General features: G+C 57.2%; 1 protein-coding gene across 3 annotated transcripts in view; it reads right to left on the bottom strand.

The window, feature by feature from the left end:
* The window catches only part of KIF21B (kinesin family member 21B), a 31,640-nt gene that overhangs the window by 5,402 nt on the left and 9,502 nt on the right, over positions 1-16,736 (bottom strand). The window contains exons 3-33 of one of the 3 annotated variants that reach the window (XM_085210296.1): positions 16,430-16,612; positions 16,120-16,269; positions 15,788-15,922; positions 15,281-15,448; positions 14,672-14,787; positions 14,018-14,213; positions 13,267-13,456; positions 13,094-13,157; positions 12,475-12,699; positions 12,111-12,192; positions 11,535-11,658; positions 11,102-11,293; positions 10,376-10,575; positions 10,062-10,169; positions 9,691-9,759; positions 9,310-9,539; positions 8,854-9,001; positions 8,586-8,780; positions 8,065-8,166; positions 7,785-7,950; positions 7,453-7,513; positions 7,090-7,147; positions 6,791-6,996; positions 6,239-6,313; positions 5,941-6,054; positions 5,266-5,304; positions 3,475-3,611; positions 3,025-3,205; positions 2,073-2,237; positions 1,449-1,566; positions 303-473 (exon numbers count right to left, since the gene is read on the bottom strand). In XM_085210296.1, coding sequence (XP_085066422.1) covers positions 303-473; positions 1,449-1,566; positions 2,073-2,237; positions 3,025-3,205; positions 3,475-3,611; positions 5,266-5,304; positions 5,941-6,054; positions 6,239-6,313; positions 6,791-6,996; positions 7,090-7,147; positions 7,453-7,513; positions 7,785-7,950; positions 8,065-8,166; positions 8,586-8,780; positions 8,854-9,001; positions 9,310-9,539; positions 9,691-9,759; positions 10,062-10,169; positions 10,376-10,575; positions 11,102-11,293; positions 11,535-11,658; positions 12,111-12,192; positions 12,475-12,699; positions 13,094-13,157; positions 13,267-13,456; positions 14,018-14,213; positions 14,672-14,787; positions 15,281-15,448; positions 15,788-15,922; positions 16,120-16,269; positions 16,430-16,612 — 4,368 coding nt within the window. Of the gene's footprint in view, positions 1-302; positions 1,295-1,448; positions 1,567-2,072; positions 2,238-3,024; positions 3,206-3,474; positions 3,612-5,265; positions 5,305-5,940; positions 6,055-6,238; positions 6,314-6,790; positions 6,997-7,089; positions 7,148-7,452; positions 7,514-7,784; positions 7,951-8,064; positions 8,167-8,585; positions 8,781-8,853; positions 9,002-9,309; positions 9,540-9,690; positions 9,760-10,061; positions 10,170-10,375; positions 10,576-11,101; positions 11,294-11,534; positions 11,659-12,110; positions 12,193-12,474; positions 12,700-13,093; positions 13,158-13,266; positions 13,457-14,017; positions 14,214-14,671; positions 14,788-15,280; positions 15,449-15,787; positions 15,923-16,119; positions 16,270-16,429; positions 16,613-16,736 lie in introns of those variants that run through there. The other 2 variants (XM_085210298.1, XM_085210297.1) reach the window with 2 other exon arrangements.

Genomic DNA, 16,736 nt, shown 5'->3' with positions numbered 1-16,736 from the left:
CTGCTGCCCCAGGGTCGATCCGAATCACCGAGCTGGACTCAAGACTCAGGGCCTGAATCCTATTTTCAGAGTAACACAGAGACTGATGCTGCAAGCCTATGTCCCAAGGGGAGCCGGCAGCTCTGGGTGCCCTGCAGTACACATCTATAGGCACGCAGAGCACTTGGCACACGCTGCCAGACCCCAGGAGCTGGTTGCCCTCCCAGGATAGCAGGACCCGGACCAGGTCCCTCAGCCTTTCCCCAGACCCACGGCAGCAATCCTGCTCTGCCCCACGTTACTCCCTGTGCTCCCCTCCTGACCTGGAGAAGTTCCTGCTGCTCCAGATCCCACTTTTTAATGCCGTTGTCCCTGGAGCCGCTGAAGAGGACGTCCCCTTGGATGGCCAGGCACTCGATGCCATCGTAGTGAGGGGGCTCGAAGTTGTGAGTGGGGCCGACGTTGCCCACCACGCCCTCAGCAATCTCAAACACCTGGGGGAAAACAGCAGCTGGGAGACCCCGGATGGCTCTGGAAATGGAGGACAGCCTCTTTGGCTCTGAGCACTCAATCTCTTGCTGTGGATGGCTGAGCAATCATTGCTCCTGCTTCTCTTGGTGCCAGGCATGGCTGCTTGCCACCAGAAGTCTCAGAGCTGAGTGAGCTCCGTGGGGCAGCAGTGCTCAGGGTGACTACTGTGAACCAGGAAGGTTCTGTGCTGGCAGCTGTTCCCAGTGGGCTGCTTTTCTCTCTGGCAAGCAAAATGGAACAAGGGAGCCATCCCCAGGAAAAGGGCTCTCAGCCTCCTTGACCCTCTTCCTTCTTCCACAAGGGAATATTTCAGGGCTGGGACACACAGCATATAATGCTGCAGAGGGGAAGAAGTGTTGGCAGTTTTGGGGGATGAGGTCTCAGCAGGCACGTGAGAGATGTGCCACCACTGGGAGAGATGTGCCACCACAGAGCCTCTATCCTGCTACATTTTGAGCTTTCACACATCTTCACGATGCTAACAAGAGTGGAATCCTGCCACCCCCCCACCTCACCACCCCTCTCCACTCCCCCCATGCCAGCTCCAATTCAAACCTACTAAGAGCCAGAAAAATAAAATAAAATAAAATAATAAAATAAAATTTAAAATAACAAAATGAAGGTGTGATCTTTTGCTGTTCTGGAGCTGCAAATCATCTTTAACAGGAGGGAGGATTGAGCAGAACAGGACAAACTGCTCAGCTGAGTCAGATGTGACATGGAAGCATGAGCCACAGAGTCCAAGGAGTGAGAGATGCAAACCCCTATCTCCAAAGCTGCATTTCTATCACAAATAAAATAAAAAAGCAAGATTTGGGGTGAGAAGATGCACAAAAAACCACGTGCAGAACAGGGAAAACCAGAAATCTGGGCAAGGAGGAGAGGTCTCAGGGGGGGTGACAACATCTGAGCTCTGCCCAGCAGCCACAGGAGAGTACCTTGACGTAGTGATCTTTGGAGCCTGTCACCACCAGGTCATGGTTGCTTGCAGTCTGGTTTACCGTCAGACACATCACGGGCCCAATGTGGCCACTCAGCTTTCCAACAGGCTGCAGCCTGCAACCAGTGACAAGGGTCAGCCAGCCCCTTCCCAACAGCACAGCTCCTTCAGGGCCCTCCCCCAGCCAAACCCCACTGCCCTCAAAGCACCCCCCGACAGACGAAGGTCCTTTTGGGGACATCGCCACCAGGGGTACCCCGCTTCACAGCGATGCTGAGGGATGAAGGCAGCTTGGGGGGACAGCAACGGCCATCTGCAGAGCCCAGGCTGCAGTGAGGGCTCAGTGTCAGTGGCACAGCCTGGGGAGACTGCTGTTCAGCCCCCATTTCATCCCTCTTCTCACAGATGGAACCCCACCTCAAGCAGCCCCACTGCTGCTCATCACTCCTTGGGTCCCAAAACAGGGACTAGAGAAGGTGTACGGAAGGGTTCTGAAAGCCCTCATTTCAGGAAGCTTCCACGGCTAAAATGATCTTCCTTTTCCTTAGGGGAGTCTTTTCAGATGGACACTGTCCACACAGAATCAGTAAGTTGTCCTGCCTGCCTCTGTGCTGCCCCTCACCTGCTCAGCTCCCAGATGCGGACGGAGTTACCAGTGGCAGCATAGAGGGTGGTGCCAGTGGGGTTGAGAGCGATCTGGTTGATCTGGTGCTCCCCCTGCACACTGGTCACAGTGCGGGTAGTCGTCCCAGCGCACGCATCCCCAGAGATCACCTGGCCAGAAGACCTGGAGGAGGGAAGGAGGAAGGAGAAAGGATGATCAGAGACCAGGTCAGAGCCTCCGAGGCCCCACTGAGGAACCCAAAAGGGTTGTTGGCTCTCAGCTGGTCCCACACTGGGAACGGTCCTGCAGGTATCATCAGCTGTCTGGCCATGGAACCAGGAACACCTCCACCTTCCAGACCAGTGCTTGGGGTGGAGCCATGTTAGGTGTGCACGTAACACAGAGTATCCTGCCCTAGATCCCACTTGGGTGCTGCTCTTTCTCAGTCCTCCTGCAGGAAGAGCTGGATTATTGCTGGCAGCCCACACTGGGAGGCAGAGATATTTGGCCTCCCCATCACAGGAGAGGAGGGAGGGAGAAAGACCTTGAGGCACAGAAATGAGCTGGTAACACTGGTCTGCCATGCTCTTTGAGCCATGATTTGTTCCAATCCTAGACTCCTCCTTAAAGACCCACGTTTTCCATTGCAAAACCTGTGATGTACTCAGCTCCGATGCTGTTCTGGTCTGGGCCTCCTCTGCAGAGCTGCTGGTGCTCTTGGCCACCCCCAAAAGGGCTGAAATCTTCTTCAAGGCCCCTTCCTTTAAGCCTTTGCTGCAGAGGGTCCTCACAGATTCCCCTCCAAGATCTTCTTAAGCCCCCGTTTCCTACAGCTACTGGTAGGTAGTACTGTTAATACTGGTACTAAAGCAGCTGGGCTCTGTTTCCACCCTGGGGGACCCCAGGAGTTTTGGAGACCTGCAAAGCCAGAGGTGCCCACAGTGCCCACAGCCACCCTCCCACCACGTACGTGAGGGTGCGGATGCAGCGGGCTGAGTCCCGGATGTCCCACACTTTGATGTACGACGTGGACACAGTGAACACCAACCCCGTATGGCTGCAGTACTTGATGGAAACGACATTATTTGGGTGACCCTTGAGGGAAGCGATTTCCTGACCCGTCACCAAGTTCCACATCTTACAGCTCCGGTCTGTAGGAAGAAGAACACGTCCGAGAGCGTCAGAGAGCCTCCACGGCACGGAGGCACCGATCCCTTCCCAAACGCTGCCTCCCACCACCCACAGCTCCTTTCCAGGGGAACAGAGCCAGCCTGCTCCAGCACACGGACATCAGAGGGCAGGGACAGGAGCGCAGGCCAGGAGGAACCATCCCCGCAGTGCCCACCAATTCCCCATGACAACCTGCTCCCATAGTGCATAAAAGCCAGCAACCCCCACACCTCCTCTGTCCACCGCATACCCTTGGAGCCGGTGAAGAGCAGCTCATCGGTGGCGTCCAGGCAGAGCACAGGCTTGGTGTGTCCTTCTGCCACAGAGACGCACTGCAGCGGGGCTGTCCGCGCGTTCTTGGTGCCACCCACTGGATTAATGATGCCCCTTGCATGGGAAAGAAAGAACAACTGTGGTGGGGGAGGTGCGTGGAAAAGCACAGCACTACAAGGTCCTACGGGCATGAGAAAGCACGAGGTGCCTCACCCCAAGCATCTTCCACTGCCTGGCAGAGCAATGGGCCCCTCAGTCTGAACTCAGGCACACGTGAGCAAACACCTTCATGGAAAACCTGGGAATCTCCCCACGAGCAGCCCCTGCCTAACGGCTCCGCCCAGGGGACACAGACTGTGAGACATGGTGTCATGGCCTCTATTCTGCTGCTGAGCCACTCGAGCCTCAGCAGCACTGAGATGAACCAGGAGGCTCAGCTCATCGGACCTCAGCTCAGTTTAGGACAAACTGCACTTTCTCCATCCTGAAGCTGTGCTAGGAATGCTTCAATATGATGGCAGCTCCTTCGAGCCTGCCAGCCAGCCTTTGGCTGGTAACGTTTGGAAACAGAGCTGTACTCCTTTTAAGACCATAAGGATGACAGAGGGCAGCACTGGCATCAGTACCCAGCATCCCTGTGCACAAGGCTGGCCCAGGGCAGGAGAGGATCTATCCTTGCCAAACCTTCTTCCAAGGGATGCCTGCAGACACACAGCTCAGCCCTTTGGGCACAGCATCTGCCAATCACCTCCACATCAGAGTGTTCAAAGCACTGAGGTCCAACAGCCCCACAGCTGCAGTCCTGATGTTTATGGCCATCAGCAGCTCTTCCCTGCTGGCTTCCCAAGCACTGCCAGGGGCTCTGAGCTATGCTAAATCTTATGAGGAAGCTGGAGAAGGGCAGGCCCTGGGCCACATAATGTTTGTAGTCAGAAGGATGAATGTAAGCTCATTAATTCGGGTTTGGAAGTCGCATGCGTGCGATCTCTTTCTCAATTAGCAGCTGTGCTCACAAATTAAGCAGCTCTCCTCTGACCCCTAGTGTTTCTACTGGTCTTGAGGTGACACCGAGACCAAACGGAAATTCTGGCTCCCCAGGGTGAGACGTGATCAGAGCAAACAGCTCAAGGTGACAAAGCACACACACATCTGGTGCCGTATCTCCAGTATCACCTGCACCAGAGGTGCTCCTCAAGGCAGGGAGAAGGCTGTCCTCGCACCAGGGATCCTCTCCACTGCACTGGGACAAACCTTCACCCCTGTGCTGAGCTCTGCACAGCAGTGACTTGGCTTCTGGGGCAAGGAGCTCTGCCCACCCACAACCCAGTGCTGCAGAGATACAGCCAAGCACGGGAAACACCTGCACATATTTCTCTGGAAGATGCTTGCAAGAAGAACACACTGACAGTGTTCAGTGCTGCTCATCCCAGCATCGCAGTCCTGCTGGAGAGCCAGGGATGGGACAGGACATGCTGACAAGAGCCCATCAGAGATGGCACAGAGCATGCTGCCTCTGCAAAGCAGCCCGTGTCTGCAGGCAAGCCCAGTGCCTGGCTTCCAAAGGCTGAGCAGAGCAGGAACGGTTCAAACTCACAACCAGAGGGACACTGTCAGGGACCATCGGTGGCGTGCCAAGAGGGGACAGCACACACAAGCTGGGAGATGGGCAAAGCAGCGAGGCACAGGTGGAGCATGCAGGGACAAGGGAGAGCAAACTCGTGAGACAGAAAAGAAGAGGAAGGGATAATAAATAGAAAGTTGTCTATACCTCAGCACCTCCGAGACAGAGGAATCGCTGTCATCAGACCTAGGGGCAGAAAATTAGCAGGATTATGGGAGAGAAAACCCAGACTAGAAGAGGCAGCAGGGGAGTCAGAGTGGAGGATTGTTATTGCATCCAAGCCAGGGGAGGACACGGAGAAAGAGGAGAGAGGGAAAGAGAAGCACACACACAGAACAGAGGAAAGGGCAGAGGAGCAGCAGGGAACTGAGGGTCAGACAGCAGATCTCCGTCAGGACACGCCGGCGCTGCAAGCAGTGCTCCAAGGTGAGGACAGCTGCCCAACCCGCCCTGTGGGCGGCCGGAGCGTCTGTGGGTCAGTGCCACTCCATCAGCTTCCTGCAAACCCCCACCCTGCCTCACTCCATCCTGCTTCACATCTTCCAGTGGTCCCAGCCTGGCACTGCACAGCTTAGCCAAAGCCCAGGACTGGGAGTTCCTGCAAGCAGCTCAGAGGGATACACACAGGGCAGGAGTCCAGCAGGGCCCCTGCACAGCATCTAGCTTAGTGCCAGAGGAGCACTGAGGAAAAGCAGTGCCAGGAGGGTGGCTCGAGACAACCCGGGTGCTGCACTCCAATACCCCACTGTGGGACTTGATAAGGTTTTGCTGTTACTGCACAGGTGCCCCTCGCTCAGACACTCCCACCCCACCTCAACTTACTTGTCCAAGGCAGACCCCTGGCTCTGGTTGCTCGTGAGACGAGAGAAGACATTGCGGTCGTTGCGAGGGCGAGTGGGTGGGGATGAGGGAGGAGTGAAGCCAACATCTGGAGGCCTGAGCCAGGAAGGATCAGAGGAACACATGACTTGGGAACTGCTCACCTGGCAGCTGCCAAACTCCGCTTGCCCAGGCTGACGCCCCAGGGCGCAGCTGAAGCGGCGAGAGCTGATCAGCAGGCATCTCTGCCAGCCCGCCCAGACCTCCCAGCCTCCCCCTGCCCAAGGCCTCCCAGGCTCACCTAGCAGGTTGCCCACGGTCATAGGATTTCCTCCTTGTGAGAGGCGACGTGTCCGAGACACGAGATTGTCTGGGACTTAAAAAAACAAAAAACAAAACATAGTAGATGCCTGCCCTCCTCCATCCAGAGACCTCAGTGCTGAACCTCCACATCCCCCACTCCCAAATGGAGAAGGTGGGTTGCCTGGTGTCACAGCCATGACATCAGAAAATGCTTCGAGTCACCCTCTGAGCGTAGAAACCTCTGCCAGCCCAAGAAGCCTCCATGAAGGCTGATAAGCAAGGGCAGTGAGATAGGGCCCTTCACACCACCCCTTCTTTCCTTCCTCTTGGACCACCCTCCACCCACACAGAGTGCCAACATAAGCCTCAACATTCTCGAAAAGCCTGCTGGAGAAACCCACTGCTACGTGCTGCAGGTTGACCTGGATGGCAGAATGAGGCTCACCCTCATTGCTTTGCCCCTCGACATCCAGGGCACAGTTTCCCACCCAGTGGCCCACGGCTCCCAGCCAACCTCCCAGTGCCCGATGAACCATCGCCCTCTGCTCACAAAGTGCTTCCTCGTGTGGGCAGGCTGACGGTGCGCGACACCTTCTCCTTGTAATAGGGGTCTCGGATTGAGAAGCTGATCCCATCCTCTTTGATCTCCATGAGCGATGCCAAGGACTTGGTGATGTTCTTGGTGGAGATGTCCAGCGTGGGTCCTAGACATTCAGCTGACACTGCCTTCATCTGCCCCGAGAGCTTGGGCTCTCCCTAGAGCAGGACATGGGGCTCAGCATGGACCCAACATGTCCCTCCACCCTTCCTCCAACACCCTGTAACAGGGCCACGCAATGGCCAACTCACCTTGAACTTGAAATCATCCTGACTTGCTGAGCCCTTCATGCTGAAAGACTGGGAGATGCTGCAAGGAGAAGGTGGCAGAGATGGATCTTCAGCACTGAACTCCTTTCACAGACTGCTACCAGTCCCTCAGACTCCCTAGGTCACTCCCTGCTCCCCAGCACCCCTTCTCCAAAGGATGATCAAGTCTTTTAGTGTCTAAGAGATGTCTGTGCTCCCCTCCCCAAAGAGCTAGGCACCACAAGAAAGTGCAGATGGTGTTTTTTTCTTCAATATCTAACTGCCAGTTCCTGTAGGTGGCAACCCTCCCCATCTCCAGCCACCAAACATGCACGCACAGCCTGCAGGCAGTGGAGGGCTGCTCACCTCCCATCCGAGGCCAAGCTGAATTCGGAGACCTCCTCATCTGTGCTGGTGTAGCCGTTCTCTGCACACAAGGGAGAAGGCACCTCAGCAGCATGAAGGGAACCAAGTCCCAACCAAAGCACACGGCACTGGAGCTGAGGGCACAGTCTGGGCAGCCATGAGGAGGCAGGCCTTCTTCTGCGCCCTCCACGCAGCCCGAGGGCACGCTGATGACAATGGTGGCACCTCCTGGTGCTTCCCGAGCACCCAACACAGAAAGTCCAGCTCTATCCCACGGGGAAGAGGTGGAGGCCATACCAGTGTGAGGGAGGGTGGTTTGGGCTCTGGCCCACCTTGCTGGACATTGTGGATCAGCGCCTGGAGCTCAGGGTGCGACTCGGCCTTCTCCCGCAGGGCATCCAGGATGAGGTGGTTCTGCGAGGAGCCGGTCACATCCGTCTGCTTCAGCCGTCCCTCCAGGAGGCGGATCTGGGCCTCCTTCTGTGCCACCTGCAGGCCCTGTCGGATGGAGGATCACACCGTCCTCAGACAGGCGCTATGGGATCCCCACCGCACATCCCACAGGTGGGAGAAGCCCCCCCGTGCAGACAGTGCTCCAAACAGGAGCAGCACCTTGTCGATGGACGCCTTCAGGAAGTTGTCCAGCAGCAGCCGGGCTTCAGCCAGGGAGCAGGAGCTGATGACCACCGAGGTGTCCGTGGAGTCCAGCTCCTCCTGGAAGGGGAAGGAACTGGATGAGGCCAGGGGGAATGGCAACAGGGCAGGGCCCGACAGAGCGGGCAACACAGCCTGCACAGACACTCGGGGCTGAGGCTGCTCCACCGCTGCCCGTTGGGTCCTGGCCGTGCACAGCCACTGTCCCAGAGGCTGCAGAGAGCACAAAGCCTCCTGATGACAGAGGGGTAAGGAGCCGTGCACGTTGTGTCTGGTGTCAGAACCGGGCACCAAAACCTGTGGGGTTTGTGCTGAGGCCCAGCTTTTTTCCCAGCAAGTTTCCAGTACAGGCCCCACAAAAGCTTGCATGGAGACCAGTGAAGTGGGGAGCGACTTTCCCACACTCAGGAAGTGCCGTGATGCCCGAGTTCCCTCCCAGGGATGCTCCCATCTCCCTCCCAGCCCCTCCCCCTGCCCACCTTGGTCTCCTCAATCTGCATGATGGTAGCTTGGCAGTCAGAGATGCTGTCATTGATGTAGTCAATGTTGGCCCCCAGCACCTCAATCTCCTCGTTCAGCTCCTGCAGCCCCTTCTGCTCCTTAGGGCTCTCTGCCTGCAGTTTCGCCCTCTTGCCCAGCAGGGCCTCCTGCAGCAGTGCCAGCTCCTCTCGTTTCTGAGGGGAAAAGGGAGAAGGATTGGCACTGTGCTGAGACGGCCACCCGCAGCCCCACGGCCGCCACCCTCACCTTGATGAGCCTCTCCATGTCAGCCTCCAGGTTGACGATGGTCATCCTCTGCATCACGATGTCGAAGATGCGCCGCTCCAGCGACTGCCACTTGAGGCGGGCAGCTTTACTGAAGGTCTGACTCGATCCCTTCTTGGGGAACTTCTTCCTACAGCGCAAGGGGAGCAGAGTCACATGGGCACCCAGTTTCACCATGTCTGGGAAGCTGTGCTGTCCCCAAAAGATGCCTAAGTGCTGGTTGCATCACAGGAGTCTGTCTCGCTTTTGGATTACCCACCTCTGCTGTCACCCCTCCCCGCTCTAACAGCTCCTCAGAGAGCACACTCCAAGCACAGCCCATCCCTGTGTTGGCACTTTATCTCCAGCCTCTGCCATCAGCCAAAAAGGCAGACCCGTGAGCCCTGGGATTCCCCGTCGCTCATTCACCCAGCCCCGCAGTGCCACCACTGCCCTGACCTGACTGGCCGAGCTCCATTGACAGAAGGTGAGGGGTCTCCCAGGAAGTTATTGATTTTCCTGTTCCATTGGCGCACGATGCTGGAGACGGAGCGAGCGCCGGACTCTGGCTCAGACGAGGTGGTGCTGGCTGAGACCTCTGCACCAGAGTCCAGCATGGCTGGCTTCTGGCTCGTCCTGCCTGCAACTCGGTCTGACATGGGCTTGGCGAGACGGCGCAGCGCTGACACCTGCCCAGAAGACAGTCTGAGCGTGCTGCCATCACACAGCCGTCCCCAAAAAAACCCATCACCGACCTCAGCTCCCAGACTTGGTGTCACTGAGCCACTGTTTGGGGTCCCCCTCGGGGCTAAGGGCTGCACAAAGGTGGTCCCCCCTCACCTCCTGAGTTTTCCTTCGCAACACAATTTCCTGCTGCCGCTTCTGAGACTCCAGAGCCCGGATCTGAAACTGCATAGGAGAGACAGACTATGAGGTCCTGTTGGGGAAAGAAAAGCTGCCCAGACACCCTAGCAATGGCTGCAGAACCAGCACTTCCACCACCAAACACTAGAGCAGTTGCTTTGGCATGAGTATCACTTGTGATTTTAACAGTGCAGAAGCTTCCATTCCAGCCTCAAGGCTGGTTTTGCTGGCACTATTCCCCTGAACACGGTGGGGAGCTCACGGATCTCCAACAACCACACTGCGAGATTCAGGATCGTCCCTGGCACCAGGTGACCCAGCAGCACGCAGGCAGGCTGCCTTCTCACCTCCTGCCGGCGCTGCTCCTTCTTGAGCTGTGCTATCTCCCTGTTCCTCTTCGTCTCTGCCAGTCGTCTCCGCTGCTGCTCCTCCCGCATCTGCTTCATCAGCGCAACCTGCAGAGGGAAGGTGTGATGTCTGCACGGGCATCTGGTGTTCCCGGCAGCTAGGACAGCCATCCACTAGGCAGGCATCCTGCATTCACAGGATGCCTGCCTGGAACAGAAAACAGCTTTTTCCTTGAACTGAGAAGGAAGCTAGGCTTGGCCAAACCAGTCTCAGCCTCGCTGTCCCCAAGCAATGCCCTTCCCACCCCGAGTACCTTTGCTTTCTTCATCTCAGCCACCTCTGCCTGCAGCTTCCTCAGCTCCCGCTCGTAACGGGACTGGTTCTTGAGCAGGCGGGCATGCTCCTTCTGGGCAGCCTGCAGCTTCTGCAGGTCCCTGTTCATCTCCTTCAGCCGTTTCTCATAGTCTGCTTTGATCTTGTTGGCTTTCTCCTCTGTGTAGCACTCCATGGTGCCTGCAGGAGTAGGGAGAGAGTTTGTAAGGGTCACTGTGCCCCCTGTTTTACTAAAGCCCTCTGTCACGCTGCACAGGCTGGGGTCCGTCTGGAGCACCCAGTGGGATGACAGACTGGGACTTGACACAAAGCAGGGGCAGTCGGTTACACCATCGCTGGGCTGAAAGGAGACGTGGACCTGGACCTACAGCCAAGTGCAGCTTCCTTGGCTGATGCTGGGCCTGGAAATCAGCTACACTGTGGGTCTTTGGCCTCTTTCATATGCCCACAGCACAATTCACCCAGGAATACCTACACCCCACAGAGCAGTGTTCAGTAAAGGCTTCGCCTCACCATCCTCCCCAGCAGTCCCCACCTCCCACTCACACAGTGATAAGAGCACAGCCTTGGGATCCCAGCTGCTCAAGCAGAGCAGGGTGGATGGCAAAGCCTGTGGCTGCATGCAGGGGATGGATGTGTCAGCCCTTAGCCAGGTGGGCAGGAGGAGAAAAGGGACCCAGTGCTGCTGGGATGAGGTGACTCTCACTGAGGTTCTGCAGGACCCGGTCCCGCTCCAGCTGTGTGTCCCGGATCTTGTTCTGCAGCAGGATCAGCTTCTCCTCATACTGGTGCTTGAGCGTCTGCAGGCGCCGTTGGCTGTTCTCCAGCTCATCGATCAGCTTCTGCTTGATCTCTATCTCACAAGTCAAATCTGCAAGGTCAGCCTGGAAATTCACCGCTGGAAGCCAGAGAGCAGAGTCAGGCCAAGAGGGATGGGGACAGCTTGGCTCCCGTGGCCCCACAGAGCCACAGTGCAAGGAGGGAGCGGGGGGGGCTGATGGGAACTTGGAGGCTCCCTGCACTGGTGCTCTGCCGTCCCCCAGTGAGGACACAACCCAACATCTTGAGGAATTCTCCCTTCCCAGGACGGGAGCCCAGTCCAGCAAATGCACCCCCGTGCTCTGGGCTCTGCACTTTACCCTTCTCCTCTGCATCTGAGTCCGAGTCCACCAGGCTTTCTTCACTGCCTGAGTCCTCATCTTCATCCTCACGTCCATCCTCTTCCTCACAGCCACTTTCATCCTGTTCCTCCTCCTCCTCCTCCTAAGAGAAAGTGCCATATTTCAACTTGCAGCATGGCTTTGCCCTTCTCTCTGTGGCCTCTCCCCTGCTCCAAACCTGAGCTCACCCCACAGCAAGCAACTGCAGCCCCTGCAGAGTGACTCAGTCTCCTACATGGGATGCCCATGGGCTGAAGCATCACTTCTGGGCCCACAGTGCACACCACAGCTAAGGACAGCTCTGTGCGACATGCATTCCCTACCAGCTGAACAGCACTGCGCCCCCCGGCCTTCCTTCAGCTACCTCTGGTGAAACCAGGCCCCAAAGAGACATGGGCTCCTCACTGCACAGCAGGGCTGACTCCTGGCTGTGTCTGCACGTCCACAACCCTTCCTTGCAGGGCCAGGCCAGAACTTGATCACCCTCCCTCTCAGGGTGATGACAGTCCTCCATAAGCAAGCATCCCTTCCATAAGAACATGAAACCCCTCTCACCTCTTCTGCTTCATTCTCATCTGTCTCCTCCCCGTTGTCCTGCTGCAGCTTTGGTCGCTTCTTAAATGCTTCCTTCTCTGGGCTGGGGGAGAGCAGTGGGTACAGATGAGTCTTAATGTCAGAATGAGCCCTGCAGGGACCCACCAACCTCCTGCTCTTGTATTCTATGGGGAAAGCAGCCTCCAGACACTTGGTGGGTGAAAAGCTAACCAAGGCAGTGCCAGGAAAGGAACACATGTGCCCAGGCTTTGTCTGGGTGCTCTGATTTTAGCAAGGATAGGGGAAAAAGTGAGATATCCATCCTCGTGAGGACAGAGGGCTGATGCGGGGCACCCCCCAATTCCCAGCATCACACAGCCTTCACCTTTTCCTCCGCTGCCTCCTCTCTTTCTTTTTCAGCCGCTCCAGGTCCTGCTTGGCCCGTCGCAGGACGTCAGAGGCCTCAGTTTCCACGGGGGCAGCAGGGCTGCCCAGCCCAGCCAGGCCAGGAGCTGGGGATGAGCCCACAGAGTAGGGGGGACGGGCAGAGAGGCGCGAGAGGCTGCGACGCAAGGACTCATTCATGGATTCACTCTCCAGGAGCTTTGTCCTGGGGAGCAGAGACGAGACGTGGTCAATGAGGAGACGTGCCACTGACGTGTCAAACACAAACCGTGCCCAGACACCTCGGACTGGAAGGCAGGATGCTGCAGAGAGGCAGTATCCATGGGTCATATGAGGCAGAGATGGACCCAGATTTGTGGGTCAGCCCGTGGGGGACAACAGAGACTCCCTGCATCCATCAGCAGCCATGCAAAGAGTGGTACTGGCCAAAGCACTGCCCAGCACTGAGACTGGGACTACTACAGGTCCAGTGGTCTTAGCTGCTTTGAGGTTTACAAACAAAATGGTGGAAACACAGAGCCAGGAGCAGCATCTTGACTCGCACCCTGCATTGGCACCCACCAGCCCAAACGACCCAACAGACATCGTGCCCGGCTCACCTCAGCTCCTCAATCTCTCGGATGTAGTTCTGGATGAGAGCACCGATGGCCTCATTGCTATCACCTGGAGAAGCAGAGGCTTAAGGGGCTCAAGGCAAGACACTGACAGTGTTGCAGCACCCGTCCCTCCCACACTGGGTGGACCAGGCCAACACGCGTGTGCCCAGCCTCACCTGCCTTGGCCAGCATCAGGTTGGCCTCCTGGCTCATCAGCTGGGTGACCCTGTTGTTGATGGAGTCGATGGCCTCCTGCATGGCCTTCACCCGCATGCGCAGGGCGCTGTTCTCCTTCTGCAGCATGGCGTTCTCACGGAACAAATCGCTGTAGCCCTCTGAACCGTCCTCCCCAATGACCCTCTTGCCCTGTGGGGACACACGGACAGATCCTGAGCATGGGGTGTGCCAGGACACGGAGCCCCACCACTGCCTTCCTGAGGGCAACCCCAGTCTCCAACGCAGGAGAATGAAAAACCTAAGGACCAGGAAAGCCTGAACTCAACAGGCAGAGGGTCAGAGATGCTTCAAGGCTTCTCTGTGCCCTAGAATCCCTGAGCCCTAGTCTGAGCCTTCTAAGCTTGATCCACCAATCCGACCTTCTGCCCCACAGGAGTACCGGGCAGCTAGCAGCTCAGCAGCTATCATCAGCAATGGCAAAGTGCCATCCTCACAGTGTCTCAGCTTCACTCACACCATCCCACTGTCATCCAAACACTCATCCAGAGTGAAGTTCAACTGGCCAGGGCCACAGGACACACTCTGTAGGGGAAAGGGTCTTACAACAGGGCCGGAGATGGCCACGTTATCCGTGGGAGGAAGAATCAAGGGCAGGAGGGTCCTGCTTGCTAAAACTGCCCCAAACCAAACACAAGAAGGGTTCCTCCTCCCGGCTCCGTTCCGCCTGCATGGACTCGCTTGGGCACTCACTGCCTTGTACTCCATCAGCTCCATCTGCAGACGGGCGATCTCAGCTCTCAGGGCACTGATCTGCTGACTTGTCTTGTCCTGGTTCACCACCACCTTGTTCTTGATGTTGCGAGCCCGGTTGGCGTACTTGAGAGTGTTCAGGGTCTCCATGAAGTCGCGGTCAGATGGGCTCACACAGGCGATCATGATGGTTTGGCTTGGGAAGGTGAAGGGCAGGGTGAAGGGGTGGTTTCCTCACTCAGTACACTCAGCTCAAGCCCTGAGCCTCGACACCCATCCCGGCCCTCCTATGGTTCATAACTGATGCATAAACTGGGTTCAATCCCTCCTAGTGACAGAGCACCATCGGGAATGGGCTCTACGTAAAAGTGCCCTCACAGCAGGCAGAGAATTCTGGCCACGCAACAGCACCCATTGCGTCGCAGATCTGCAAGGGCTCCGGAGCATTTAACACCAGCTAGTGCCACCAAAGCTGCCTAATTGCAGCTGGGACTCACGAGCAGCCAAGGCATTCACATCTGCAATGCCACGTTCCCTGTCAGGAGGCACTCAACCCACAGCAGGCAACCCACGAGTCATCTGAAATAGCTCCTACACATTCCATGGCCCCTCAGCCCATTTGTCCACCACAGCCCTATGCTGGGGTCCCCGCACCTGTTGCCACCGAGGGAATCCTGCAGCAGGCGGGTGAGCTTGGAGTCGCGGTAGGGCACATGCACAGCTTTCTTGCTCTGGTCTCCGAGGGCACTGATGACATTCCCCAGCGCCAGCTGCCAACACAAAGGAAAGCCACCATCCAACTTCGGCCCCTGCTGAGTACTCAGCTGCCACACAGCCAGAATTTCAGGCTGAGACCGCACACTGTGACACACGTACGCGGTGCGAGATGGGAAGGCATGGGGCTTTCCCAGCCAGTTTCAGTATTTGCCCTCCTTCCCTGTGTTGTGCCTCTCATTCTCACAAGCACCAGAGCAGTGAAGAACGCCATTGAAATTCAGGGTAGTTTTTAAGCTCAAATTAGCCGCCCTCAATTTTCTGGGGACTAGCACACTTGTGCTGTACCCCATAGTCCTGCCCTAGCAGTTAAGCCATGCCCTCACCACTAGTATTTTGGATCACAGAATCTTCCCTACAGCTCCAGGCAGCATAACCCACAGCAACTCCAGCAGCGTGGAGCAACTGCAAGCAGGACCCAAAGGTCCCCTGGGTCCCCAGGCAGCCCCTGCCCTCCCCATGCTGCCCCTCGCGTGCCCAGGGTCGTACCAGCCCACAGTTGATGGAGATGCCTTCCTTGGCTCTCTCGCCAGTAGCGCCTGTTCTCTTCAGCCTCTCCGAGCCAGCCAGGTCCACAAAGTGAAACTTGGCTGTGAGGGTCTCATACTCAGTGGTGGGCTGGGCTCCATCCGGCAGGCCGGTCATCTCCCCGTTCACCTGCAGCCAGGCACACACAGTGGGCTCACTACCGCAGACCCTGCAGGAGCCCCCTCAACCACGAGCATTTACCCTCAGCTTGCAGCCCCCTGATGATCAGGTGAGAGGAGCCCAACAGCAACTTGCTGCAGGTCACCCCCATCCCTGGGACAGGGCTGCTTTGGCGAATATCTTAGCTCCCAATAAATGCTAATATTCCCTGCAACTACAAAGAAACAAGACAAAACCCTGCCTCTCTGGGAGACTTCAGACCCTCTCCCCTTCCCAGGGAACCCACACAGAGCCAGGAAGAGCCCAGCTAGGAAGCAAGAGTGGAGGGGCAGGGCCCCTCAGTCTCACCAGCTCTGGGCGGGCGCACACTCTCATCTGGCACAGATGAATGGTGAAGATGGCATGGGACCGGGAGCTCTGCACGTTCATCTGGGTGCTGGCAGTGGTGCGGGAAAGAGCTCCCTGCTTGAGGCACTGGATGAGCTGCAACAACACACAGCAGAGAAAGAAAACCTTCAAGCACCCTTTTGAAGAATCAGGACAGCATCTCTTGGCAGTCCTGACCTTTCCACGCTGGCGCTGTCCTGTCCCATCCCGGATGAGCTCATCCTTCTCTTGCTGCCCACAAAGTACATCCCCGCCTTCATTCCCTCTTCTGCACTCACTGATGCTGCACCCACCTCGTCCTGGGAGCTGATGAGCCGCGATGTGACCCCCGTGGTGTAGATGCTCCCGCTGGCATCCTCGTGGATTTTGATGTTGGATTTGCGGTGACGTGCATCTGGGTCGCGGGTGCTGTCAAACAGGTCCAGGATCTCTTCGTTGTAGAGCTGAATGGCGCGAAGATGCACGTGAATAAAAGAGAAGAGGAGGCTGCTAGAGCCGGGCACTTCAAAACGTGCCAGAGGACGCCTTCCTGCCATCCTCGCTAGGAGGAAGCTGTGCAGAGGACGCAGGCCATGCCGCCACCCCCGACTCCTCGTCGCTCACCTCCAGGAACTGGGCGCTGACTTTGAACTCAGGCGCTGCCACCCCCTGACTCTGTGCCGCCCGCTTGCGCTCCTCAATGCCGCTGAAGAGGTGGCCGATGGCCCGCGGGATGATGCCCTGCTCATCCTCAGAGATGTTCATGTCGAAGCCAGTGCCCATGGTGTACGTCTTCCCCGCACCAGTCTGCAAAGGTGGAGCTGGCCATCACGCCTCCCCTGCCCACACCCCAGCCCCGCCACCTCTTCTCTCCCTGCTGCAACTCCCACCCAACCTGAGACAGCTCCGACCCCTCCACACCCTGCACTTC

This window comes from Meleagris gallopavo, chromosome 28, assembly GCF_905368555.1.
Source record: "Meleagris gallopavo chromosome 28, MGAL_WU_HG_1.1, whole genome shotgun sequence".
NCBI classification, from domain to species: domain Eukaryota; kingdom Metazoa; phylum Chordata; class Aves; order Galliformes; family Phasianidae; genus Meleagris; species Meleagris gallopavo.
This window is presented reverse-complemented; position numbering and strand designations above follow the sequence as displayed.